Source organism: Vipera berus, assembly GCF_964194415.1.
Source record: "Vipera berus genome assembly, chromosome: Z".
NCBI lineage: Eukaryota > Metazoa > Chordata > Lepidosauria > Squamata > Viperidae > Vipera > Vipera berus.
In genome coordinates this window covers 112,371,782-112,385,297 of record NC_138205.1, presented here as the reverse complement: position 1 = coordinate 112,385,297, position 13,516 = coordinate 112,371,782, and the positions used below count along the sequence as shown (strand labels likewise).

Genomic DNA, 13,516 nt, shown 5'->3' with positions numbered 1-13,516 from the left:
TCTTTTAATTTCTTGTCTACAGTACCCATCTGCAGTGATCTTGGAGCCCAGGAAAATAAAATCTGTCACTACCTCCATTTCTTCCCCATTTATTTGCCAGGAATTGAGAGGGCCAGATGCCATGATCTTGGTTTTCTTAATGTTTAGTTTCAACCCAAGTTTTGCACTCTCCTTCTTCACCCACAACAAGAGGCTCTTTAGTTCTTCACTTTCTGCCATTAGAGTGGTATCATCTGCATATCTTAGGTTGTTGATATTTCTTCTGGCAATCTTAATTCCAACTTTTGATTCCTCTAACCCTGCCTTTCTCATGATGTGCTCTGCATATAAGTTAAATAGGCAGGGCGACAGTATACAGCCTTGCCGGACTCCTTTCCCAATTTTGAGCCAATCAGTGGTTCCGTGTTCAGTTCTCACTGTTGCTTCTTGGCCCACATATAGGTTTCTCAAGAGACAAATAAGATGGTCTGTTACGCCCATCTCTTTAAGAACTTGCCACAGTTTGTTATGATCCACACAATCAAAGGCTTTAGCATAGTCAATGAAGCAGAAGTAGATGTTTTTCTGGAACTCCCTAGCTTTCTCCATGATCCAACGTATGTTGGCAATTTGATCTCTAGTTCCTCTGCCTCTTCGAAATCCTGCCTGTACTTCTGGTAGTTCTCAGTGCAATAGGACAAAGAAGAAATGAAAAGAAAAAAATTCTATCACAATATTTGAATGAACTATGTTAGAAATACAGGTAGTCCTCAAACCTCAACTATTCATATAATGACTGTTTAAAGTTACAACAGCTGGAAAAAGTGACTTACTACCATTCCTTGCACTTATGACCTTCACAACATTCCTGTAGTCGTGTGGTCAAAATTCATGTAATTGGCAACTAGTATGTATTTATGATGGTTACAGTGTGCTGGGATCATGTGGTTGAGATTTATTACTTTCCCAGGGGGCTCTGGACAAGAAAAGTTAATGGGAGGCTGGATTTGTTTAATGACTGCATGACTCACTTAACAGTTGTGGTGATTCACTTAATGACAGCAGCAAAAAAGATTGTAAAATTATGATTCAACAACTCCATCACATAGTATGGATGTTTTAGTCCCAATTGTGGTTGTAAGTCAAGGACTACCATTAAAAAGAAGGAATATAAAGTTGGTTTAACATGTTATGTTATATTCTGGCAATCATTTATAGATTTTCTGCTGATACCAGCACTGAAAAGATTATGCTTTATGGATTTGTCCATAGATAAAGGTAAAGCTAAAGGTTGCCTTGCACATACGTGCTAGTCGTTTCCAACTCTAGGGGCTGGTGCTCATCTCCGTTTCAAAGCCAAAGAGCCAGCTCTTGTCCGAGGACGTCTCCGTGGTCATGTGGCCGGCATGACTAGACGCCCAAGGCGCACAGAACGCTGTTACCTTCCCACCGTAGTGGTCCCTATTTTTCTACTTGCATTTTTACGTGCTTTCGAACTGCTAGGTTGGCAGAAGCTGGGACGAGTAACAGGCGCTCACTCTGTTACGCGGCACTCGGAATTCGACCCACCAAATTGCCGACCTTATGATCTACAAGCTCAGCGTCCTAACCCACTGAGCCACCGCGTCCCTTTTGTCCATAGATAAGGGATGGGATATTGGGATGAAGGGGTAATTGTGAAGGGGGGATAAAGAGTCACTAAATTTGTTTATACTGTTTGGAATGAAGGTTGGAAGACACTTCTTTGTATATTTCTTTTCTCTTTATTATATTTTTACTTCTTTATGCTCTCTTTATTTTCCTTTTCCTTGCAACATTTTTCTTATTTCTCTTCTCTTTTACTTTGTATTAGATTTTGCTATTATACTAAAAAATTATATATATATATAACAGACATGCCAAGTACTTCATGAAAGCTGTGTTGCTGTGACTAAATTCTGTGTTTCAGTCAGGTTTAGCCTCTTGGCTATCACAAATATTTCCACTGACAAGCTGACAAGTACATTTATGTTAATTTTTTTAATGATAACATACCTGGAGATTAGTTTACAAGAGATTCTTCTGTATTAGATAGGGTGGACTCACTCCAGATCCCCTCTCTTAAATGCTGTCCTTCTATTACATGTTGATAAGAGTGAAGAAGTGAGCACTTGCCAAACTTGCTCCAACCATATAAAACAGCCTCTCCCTTGAGATGCATATGTGTGAGGAGGAGTGTGTGGATGTGGATGTGTCTATGTGCTTGCATGCATGTTATTTTTTCTTTTAGAAAGCTGTTAAGACTTGGCTTTTCCCTTTAGTTTTGCATTTTGGCATTGCTAGTGTGTTAAGAGGTTTTTAAAATAATTTTATCTATTTTATTATTTGCATACCTGTTTCTTAGTTGTCTAAGATTATTTTGTATAATAAGGGTAGCCATATAAACTAATGAATAAATTAATAAAGTATGGTTCAAAACTGATTTACACAGACAGATAGGCCATTACAGATGTAATTCTATGGAGAGAACATGTGCATAAATATCATCTTTAAACAACTTCCTTTTTGGAGTAGGATTTAGAGGACAGGTTTCAAGTAAACAGCAATAAGAGCATATGTGAGACACATTATTTCCAGTCTAATCCTTAGTAAGGGACAATAATTTTGATTATTGTTATTAGTTTCTCCTTTGGTAGCATTTTAATTTAGGAATTAAATTAAGAACATTTGGGAGGGGAAAAAACCTGTATGTTGGCATCCTCTACTTGGCATGTTCTGAATATCTTTTAGTCTTCTAAAAAGAAGCCTGTCCCACCAAGCTGTAGGTTTGTTGGAGCAATTCAACAGAAGCTGTGCCCTACAGCTCTTTTAGTGATAAATGAGCCATTTCAAATAAGTGGTGCTGCAGCCAATTTATAAAGAAGGAATCATTAAAGCATTTTTAAATAGATAGTTTTGAAGGTTCAAAATGTATAAACAAGGTATGCTAAACCCCACCGTATACTCCAAATTTTAACGGAAAAGGTTGTAGCTCTTTGACTCTTCCAACTTCAACAGAATTTGCCAAAAAACCAAGAATCTGGCATGAGCCATAGATAACAGTTCCATCTTTCATCTAGGTTTCTCTTCTGTATTTATCTTGCTTTAGAGAATGCAGGGAATGTCCTTTTTTCTGACTTGGCACTTTTATCTAAACCACAGAAAATACATTGAGCAGCTTCTTGCAATTGTCTAAAAACAAATTCCAGTTCAGGAGATTTTGTAGAAAAGTCAGGCTGAGATCCAGAGATCCCTGTGCACAACTGGAAAACATTTCTACACATCCATAGAGGAGTCACTGATTTTCCATGCAGGCACAGAAAATTCCCTGATCCACATATGTAGCTTTTTAGGAGCAAAGAGGAATGTAAGCTATAAGAGAACCCCCCTATGCAATTGGCATGCCCATCTCGATTAACCTGAGGTAGGTGAAAAGCAAAACTCCCCAAGGAATACTATTTGTAAACAGTGCTACCTTAAAAAATAATTGTACAGCTAATAAAATGAATTTCTTTTCACTGGCAGATAGCAGACTGAGCACATTGAGGCAAGGTGCCAGGTAATTATTTTTGGCAATGAGCTGAGCAAAAATAGTTTCCTTGAGGGGAAAAAAGAGCATTCACAGAAGCTGAACATAAGAAAAAACAATAATAATGTATTTCAGACTTCTTGACTAGCCTTTTTGGCAATCATTAAAAATATGATACATTTCTGCCTGAAAACAGCAAGTTTAATTTTACCAATTAGCTGAATATTGTATGTATTGAATTAAAGTTCTGGCTGCTGGCTGTAGTAATTAACCATCAGAACACGGTTGTCAATATCTTCTTTCAAAATGGCTTGCTGTGTTCTTGGTAAGTTTCCTACAGACTATAGATTTTACTATCTATTTGATAGTACATCATATTATAGGATATTTTTACACATTTAAAATGTTTGTTTGTTTTTATGTACCCAAGGCAGCTGTTAGACATTTACATTTATACAAAGGAAACTGGCGAAGGAAGAGGTTTATTTTTTAGAAAAATTCTTCATGTCTTTGTAGATGCAGAAGAAAGGAAGGAATGCATTTCATTCCTTGTTGCTTCTTTGCCGGCTTGTTTGGCAAAGCCGATCAAATGATGGATGTACATTTATTTGCAATCTTTCAGTCATGCAACATCTTTAAAAATCTTCAGTCTTGTATGAGTGTTGAAATGCAGCAGCTGGTAGGGCAATTTAGGACTGAATAAGGCCACAAGATGGATTTTGCAATGCTTCCTTTCAGAACTAGTCTACAGATGGCAGAATTTTCTCATAATATTTGTGATCCCTTCAGTTGGAAATCGTTGCAATACCTGAATTTGATTTTTTTTTAACTTGTCAATTTTGTATAAATTTTAATGATTTTTCCCCATTTCCTTTTTTATAGTATCATGATTTTTTGTGTCATAATTTTGTTTACAGGTACTGCAGGGTCAGATACCTGATTGTTGATTATGTGCCATCAAATCAGTGTTGAATTTTATTTACCATGGAGACAGATCTTCTTCAATATGATTGATCCTCGGTCTGCCCATTCATTCTTCCAATAGCACACCATCACTCCTACCATCAAGTCTATAACATCCTATTGTTACCTAAGTTATTGATTGAATCACTTTATCATCACATATTGTACACAGCACATTTTAATGCAGGTTTTTACTGATAGTTTTCTTTTAATATTTGTTATTTTAATTTTTTACTCAGTTGCATATTTTGTTATACATTGCTATAGGACATCAGGTAATAAAAGTAATAAGTGACAAGTAATTGTCCAGCTTGAACACAAGTGATTTTTTTTCTTAGCCTTCAAAATTCCTGAATCTCAAGTTTTAGAAATGAATCTTGATTCACTTTTACCCCATTAGCAATTTTAGTGAACATTTCTTAGCTCCTAAGGAAAAAAAAAACAGAAGGCAACCAACCATCTCCTGCTTATTATAGAGTGAAGAATTAACAACATTTTGGTTTAATGGTTTCTTAGATTGTAAGCCAAAAGTTAGGTTCCAGCCCACATGGGATTTTCCTCATGTCCATTTTCAGCTGGAATCTGTTCACTTTTGACCACGATATTTGAAGGCCAACTTTTTTCAACAACATACAGTATATATTCCAAATATTATGTTATCCTTTTATTAGTTGAGAAGAAGAAAAAGAATGGAGTTAACTAGCAATGAAATGGTAACTCAGTTCTAATCCTATTTAGTTTTGGATTATGCCACATGTATTATTTATCATTTAATTGAAACAGAAGCTTTTAAGGAGGAAATTATATGTGTAAAATAACACATACTCTTGGATGTCTCAAATAGTTCCAGGCTTTGGTTGCTAAAAACAAAAGCACAAGCTCTATCTAAATTGATACTTCTTTGGATAGATTTTGACCATATGTTTTTATTCAAGGCAGTTTTTTATGTATGTAAATTTTTGGAATAAAGCTTAAAAGTCCATTTCCTTCCTAATTAGAGAGTCAAAAAATTCAACATCCTTGAAAAACAAGCAACTATTGAATTGAAAAAGAAAAATTAATACAGTAATTTCTAGAATCACCAGAATAATAAACTTCAGTTGTATATATTTTAGGCAATATATGTAATCTTATATATTTATGAAGTTTTATATTTATAAATTTATAAATTCCTTGATGAGGACATGGTATTTATTTAGGTAGCTAAGTTAGCTCTGATTGGTGGTTTCCAGAAAAGAAAGTTTGTAATACAAACCAGAGATTCCAAGGGACTGAACTGGAAGCATTTTGCATGTAAAATCTGTATTCTCCAGCTTATCAGTGGTTCCTCTCTAGGTCCATTTTTTACCTGTCAAATCAGAAGAAATAATGAAAAATAACAAGTAAGTGATTTAATCTGTATTTCCAGTTTGTAAAATTCTCAGCCTCCTAATATCTTTGATCCAAGCTCATTCCACAATAGGTAGACACAATTCCGTTGAAATAAGGGCTCCTTTAGAGCAAATCTCACCTCAATCTTTCTCCCCCACCCCCCATTGCATTTGTTCATTGTTTTAACAAATTTAACAAAAAAGCAGGGATTAGACTAGAAGGTCTCCAAAGTCCCTTCAGACTCTGTTATTCTGTATTTTGTAAATGGCATTTATTTTCCCCATTTCCTCTCAGTGTTTATTTAGCCATAGGTGAAAATTTTGTTTCTAAATTTTTCTTTAACATTAGGATTTGTAGATTGGCTCTGACATTTTGCATATGATGTTATGGTAGGTAATAAAATAAATTAGCAGCTCTCTATTTAAAATGAATTCATTAATGTATAATCTATATAATATTTATAGATCTACAAAAACTGTAGAAGATATAAATAAGGCATGCTATCTTGAAAAAGCTTCACACCAACTAGAGGTTAGCATTTTTATAAGAATTTATTAGATGACGTTATCAATTAACTCTGTTGATGCCCTGTGTTAAAGAATAATCCCTGCTGAATACACCACATCACATGCTCATTAAATCACTTTTTCAAAATTCTAGAAAACATTAAGTGTATTTTAAAAAACTGGTATCAAATGGCCTGGGAAAGAAATAGGATGAATGGAATTATTTAAAAAGAGACTGGTCTGGTAGTCCCAAAAATGCTTTTCAAAAGGCAAGTGAACTTTCTTGGTTTTTCCTTGAAAACATTTAGCTTCTCCTCCAAGAAGTTTCAGTTCTCTTCTTCACTCCTTCAGCTTCTTGGAAGAGAAGTGAAATGTTTTCAAGGAAAAAAACAAGGAACTCCAGTTGCCTTTTGAAAAATATTTTTGGAACAACCATGACCTGGATGATTGAGTATCTCCATGGAGACTTGTCTGATAAAAAACCCATTTCTGTTAATGCTACTAAAGAACATCTTTTGGGGAAGAAAAATAATAATGCTTTTGATCATAAGAATATGATAAGAACATTTTAACCCTGAGCTACAAATATTCTCCTTTATTGGTATCACAGGAATATAGCAGAGTGGTTTTATTATCAAGCCCCCAAACTCTGAAGAGAATATTATTCCAAAAGTTATATTTGAGATTTATTAAGATTATTAAGATATTAAGAAAACAAAAATTGATCTGTGAATATACAATTTATAATCATGAAGAGTTGTATTTTCCTTGTTTCAGGTCAAACTTTATGGAAATCATTGTAGTAACCACGTACATACATAACTGGTTTTAAGTCAGGCATATGATTATATTTCTGCCTTTAACTCATCTGTTGGGTTCATAGGGAAATTGCTTCACGAAGCAATATTAAGCAGTTAAAACTCATCAGAACTGCAGATTGTGGCAGAAAATAAAAACAGGAGATGAATTCCAGGAACTGAATGGAGGAAGGCACTTCAGAAAACACAAGTGGTTCATGGGAAGAAGCTGTACCAAGTTGTGTCTTATATTATCTATCAAGGAAGTATAGCAATGTCAGGCTCTTAAAGCACCATATTCATGTCATTGATAAAATTCAATAGGCTCTGTATTTGGTAAAGCTGATTTGCAACTCTGGAGTCATGTTCATTCCATAATAACAACAAATTATTAACAGCTGTGCCTTGATTAGGAGCCTTTTGGTTGGGTTCATATAATTAGTGTCAAAATCAATTTATTTGTGTATTGCATTTTTCACAAACAGATTGAGTTTGAAGGTTGTTCAGGTACAAATACCACTATGTATCAAACAGATTACTTTAATGTAATTACTGTCCAGTTAAAAGCGTATCAATTTTAAATAATCACAAGACAAATCAGTAGACCAGTTAAATATTTCCAATAGCAATAGCAACATTATACTCAAAAAGCAATTCATTCAACTCTTCACATGTTGAGCTTTTCTGCATAAAGAAGTTAGGGGAACCATGGAGTGCTTAGTTAACTCTCAATTTGCATACCATCTCCATGAGACAACCTCCCCAATCTTAATGATGATAAAGTTTTCTGTAATTGAAAACATGCAGTTTCCCCCAATCAAGCACACCTCTTGTAGGTTTCTTGCAAGTTATATTGTTCTCAGTCCTTGAGGGCAATACAACCAAGAGATGAGGTCCATGCTAACTCTGAGATTCATTTTTTTTGTCCAAGAAGTTTATTTTTCTGTGAGTACAGCAAAGGGCTGTACCCCCATCTCAAACCTTTTCAAAGATTACCTTCAAATAACTGAACAAAGTTCCACAGGCTACGTGCACTTTTATTCTTCTATCAACCATATTGTTCTTATTACAATTATCTTATGTATTAACAGCTGGATCATGCACGTGTAAATGAGAAAGAAACTAGAGGAGATAAGCATTAACTGTATAGTGATATATTATATTTAGTACTCCCTGATTTACCAAATCATTTTTCAATAGACATATTTTGTGAACAGTTGAAGAAGAGACATGAATAATGAATAGTTATCCACAGAAGAACTTATATCTAAAGATTATAAATCAAACTGTCTTGCTTTACATCTCAAAGATAGTATTTCAATATCAGCAATTTTCAAACACAAGTATACAGATTGCCTGAAAATCCTAGAGTTTTGAGCTTTCTTTATCAACTCAGAAAGGAATAATTTATCCATCAGCTGGAGCTGGAGTTGGCTGGTCAATTCCTGACACCCATCAATTGTCACTACGTGCTTGGTGTTGCTTTAGGCTCATAGAAACAACATTATTTTTAGTCACTTGATTTGATGCTTTGACTCATATGATTTTTTAAATTCTATTTCTAATATCTTACTTCCTTGCATTAACACTGGCATTTTCCTTTGAATGAAATCTACTGATGATATTTGGGATTAGAGCAAAACCTGCTTTTTCTCATTAGTTTAGCTGACTCAGTGCAAACAATAACTTGTCCTGAAAAGTTTGCCCCTCAAAATCCAGTGATTCTGTAGATCAGGGGTATCAAACTGCTGGCCCGCGGGCTGGATGCATCATCCAGAAGCCGCACCCACCCCATTGCCAGCAATGGCAAAACCGTCCCAATATGTTGCACGACATCATGTGATGTCACGAGTTTGATATGTCTGCTGTAGACTGTTACAGAAGTTTGTAACACATGTAACACATGTAAGTCCTCAACTTACAACCATTTGTTTAGTGACTGCTCAAAGTTACAATGACAGTGGAAAAAATATTTACAACTGTTTTTCATACTTAGGAAAATGTATGCAGGATCCAATGAGCATGTGATCAAAATATGGGCACTTGGTAATTGGCAGGTATTCATGACATGCACGGTCCTAGGATCATGGCATACATTTGTAACCTTCCCAGCTGACTTCCAACAAGCAAAGTCAGTGGGGGAAGCGGGACTTGCCCCATTAAGTGAAGCAACAGCATAATTCACTTAATAACTGCAGTGACTCACTTAACAAATGTAGCAAAAAACATCGTAAAATGGGGCAAAACTCACTTCACTGCCTTACTTAGCAATTGAAATTTTGGGCTCAGTTGTAGTTGTACGTCAAAGATTATCTATAGTTATTCTGTGCTAAAGATGTACAAGCTAAACAAATGGAAGTGAAGCAAAACCTTGAATGTTTTACAGATGACATCTGTAAGATCAGAGAGTAAGAGGCAGGGCTTTTTTTCTCATAGAATGCTCAGAATGGCATTCCGGCACCTTTTTTTTTGCAAAAAAAAAAACAACTCCCTCTATTGGTTTTCGAAAGCCTATTGCAGGGGTAGGCAATCTTGGCTCTTTTTTATGACTCGTGGACTTCAACTCCCAGAAATCCTGAGCCAGCCATGCTAAGGGGAAAGGGAGAGGTTTCCAAGCTGAGCCATGCCGGCTCAGGAATTCTGGGAGTTGAAGTCCTTGAGTCATAAAAGAGCCTGCACTAGAGGAGGGCATTAAAATTATTTGCAAGGTTTCTTCTTTAGGAACTAAACTTTTAGAATCTAAAACAGCTAATTCAAAAAAGCCAACAGGAAAAAAACTCACATTTTTCATCTGCTTCTTTCTTTTGGAAGGTAAAATTAGAAAACAAAGTAATCTATTTCCTATGTTAACATCTCTGCAATGAAATCAATAAAGGTAACAGGAAAGAAATGAGAAACATTTTTCTCAATGTAATATGTCTAATTTAGCTGATGCTAGGAAAAAATAGTATCTTTTGTACTTACTGTATTACAACTAAGCCACTTTAAATTAAACAAGTCTTAAGAATGAAATATTCTTAATTTGGACTTTACTTTTACTGTTTGGACTGTTGTGTGTTTTGAAAAATAGATTATTTAGAATCTAGTTATGTTGCACTTCAGTCTTTAAATAATTAACCTAATATATACATAACAATATATGATGTTTTCCATGGTGAGCTTAACATCAATAACAACATTTATTAAAAAGGCTAAAATAATTTCTGGTGGTATTATCTGTACATTAAAATTTTGTTTAGTCACAAACTTTCACTTTTCACATTCTGGACAAGCAGTGCTCATGTATCCTAGCAAACGATGTTACATATGTGCATAAGCGTAGTCAGTAGCATATGCCTTTTTAAAAATATCAAACAAGCAAAGAAACAAAACTAAGTCCATTCACTCACTCAATTACTGCCCCATTGGTTCCAAATGCTTCCAAACGCCACTTGCTCGCTCACTCACTTACTGCATTTGGAAGCGACAGAGCAGTAAGTGAACGAGTGCTGTTGCCGGAGGCCATCAGCTGTTTGGCGCCAGAGACCACTGCCACGAGGAACACAGCTCTGGGTTGGGGTTTGGAGCAGCTCCAGGCGGGGGCTCAGCACGGGCCATGGCGTGGCAACTGTGGGGAGGGGAATCCCCACGGCGGCTGTGGTGAGGGGAATCCCCGCGGCATGTGGCTCAAAGCCTCAGGTGGGGGTGCAAAGGACAGGCGGCGACGCCGTAGCAAAACACCAGCATCGCTCCCTCTGAGTTCCGGCACCCTTTTTTTTTTTTTTTTTAGAAAAAAAGCACTGGTAAGAGGTGTCTGACAAGATGCTTATATTCTACACAAATACTTCCTAAAATATAAAATTGATCTTCATAAGCATATTCTGAATGTGTGTAGTTATATTTCCTGTCTCCCAACTGTTGTAAGGCTAATGAATGTTAGTGATTAGTATTTACTTTTGTGTTAACTTTCTCCTTGTATGTGTAGCTGCTTCTAAAGTTACATAATGCAGCAGTATAAAAAAATGTGCATAAGAATTGAAGGGTAACATATTTTTGTGGTTTAGCTCAATATTGCTTATATTCAGAACACTAAATGCTACAGATTGAAAAATAATTTTTAATTAAGGCTACAGGCTTTAAAATCCTGAGGTTGCCATAATAAAAATTGGGAGACTTTATTGAAATTGAATTGACCACATTGCTTTCCATGAAATGTTTATACTGGGTCATGAATATAGGACACAGTTGCAGTGCATGCCTGAGATTGTAATGGATAGCTGACTTAAAGGGAGTCCCCCATAATCTTTATTCTTGTACTCTCACCCTCTCATATGGAGAGCTTGTTTTGTAGCTGGGCTGCTACTCTTTTATAGAGAAAATCCCTTTGTGTACATTTATTCAGTAACAAAGGAGTGGAAACTTGTTCTCTGTTTTCTTGCCATTTTATAGCTAGCAGAGTGGCTGGATTTATAGGCTTAGTCAAAAAAGTCAAGATGGCAGCGGAATCATGGGGTTATTCCTGAGTGCACTAAAAAATTGGAAGCTAAATTCCCAGTTGAATACAAAGTGTGTTTTTTTTAATTTAGAACTCAGCTCAGATTTGAAGAAAATAGGAGAAAATATTCTCATTCTTGCAAGCTTTAATTCATAATTTTCCGGGATGAAATACACATACACATGCTAGTGACAAAACAAAATAAGTTTAAGAAAAGAAAGAAACTGTTCAGATCAGACCATAAGATAAATTAAAAATATGATTCTACTTTTCATTTACCTCCACATTTCCCCAAATGAATATTTCCTTCTGATTTCCCAACCATCTGCTGGGTTGGGATTTTTTTTTTCCTGCTGGAACCAGACTGATAAGTCCCACCATCTTCTTTCAGAAAGAAAGACTAAATAAATAAGGTCACTGATTTTTATTTTGTTTTGTTGTTATTTTGTCATTTTTAAAAACTCACCAGAGAAGGAAGATTCCTAATCCTGACAGGTTATTCAGAGTTTGAACAGTTAGTAATCTCTGCACGCTGTCTAAAATAGATTTAGGTTTTGAATGATCAAATTGTATTTGAATTTTTGGAACTATTTACTCCCCATAGACAACATAAATCTATTGGCCAATGTTATACAAAAAACGGATTAAAGTTCTATTGCTAAGAGCAACAGTTTTTTTAAATAGAACCATTTAGGAGCATCTAAACTCTTGGAATGTTTCCATTGGAAGTGGGAAAACGTGGAACTTTGTTGAAAGGCCAACATTGAAAATGGTGTAGTTTAAATGCCAATCCTGCACATTTGCCACTACAATACCAACGTAATATTTTTATAATGCCTTTGTGCATAACAGGATTGGTCTAAACTTTTTCCCCCGATATGCTTATCTTAAATGCATCTATTCCATTCTTTTTAAAATGTATTGTGCTGTTGGCTACTATACTTTCTCTAAAGAGGTTATTGAAAATCCAGCTTTGAGCAGCTGATTCCAGAATGTGGAACACATGGCTATTTTCATTCATTATTGGATGCATTTCTGCAGGCGTGTTATTTTAAAATAATTTATTTTTAGTGTAATGTTTTTGGTTTGGAACCCTTTCTCATTTTATTTTTTTCCCTGCACTTTTATTTTTAACAAGCTTCTGCTGGGTATGGCAGGCTCTACGGATGAAACTCTTCAGGAAGCAGCAGCTGGTTGCATAGCAAACATCCGCAGGCTGGCTCTGGCTACAGAGAAAGCTAAGTATGGCTGAAACTCCAAGCAGCTTTTATCAGGCCCTGGAAGCTTTTTCTGTCTAATGTACTATGCTAGCTCAGATTGATGGGCAAATGATGATTGAGAATATGTCAGAAATATATATTTTCAGTTATTTGTTTTAGTGTGGCATACCTAATCAAAAATAAATGAATGCAAAAATGAAGTATAAAATAAAAAAGTGCATGATATTTTAGCATTTACCCTTATTACTGTATTTTAAAAATGATTCGTATTTTATTGCTTCCACTGGATATATTTTACATAACCCAAATACATCACTATATGTCCAAAAGCGTTGTAAATCTAATAATGCTACCTTTCTTGTTTGGAATGCTGTGTCCTGTAACAAACGTACTTCCTTTCATTGTATGTGGCTGTACAGTTTTTTGCTAATGTGTTGAGCTAAGTCTGTCTAATCATTCCATTATTATGATTTTCCTTAGTTAAGTACTAACAGATCTCAAGAGCACTACATTCACATATACCAGTTTCGCATCTGAAAGTATACAAGGACTTTTAACACATGGACTTTCCTACGTGCTCCCAACGTTCCCTCAAATACCCGTATTTTAGTACTTTAATGCTATCTGTACCCACAAGGTCACTATATTTGATTAGAAAT

General features: G+C 35.5%; 1 protein-coding gene across 1 annotated transcript in view; it reads left to right on the top strand.

The window, feature by feature from the left end:
* Positions 1-13,516, top strand: part of ODAD2 (outer dynein arm docking complex subunit 2) — a gene marked incomplete at both ends in the record, with an annotated part of 156,425 nt that overhangs the window by 65,068 nt on the left and 77,841 nt on the right. The window contains one exon of the mRNA XM_081345475.1: positions 12,776-12,879. Within this exon, the coding sequence (XP_081201601.1) occupies positions 12,776-12,879 (104 nt within the window). The remainder of the gene's footprint in view (positions 1-12,775; positions 12,880-13,516) is intronic.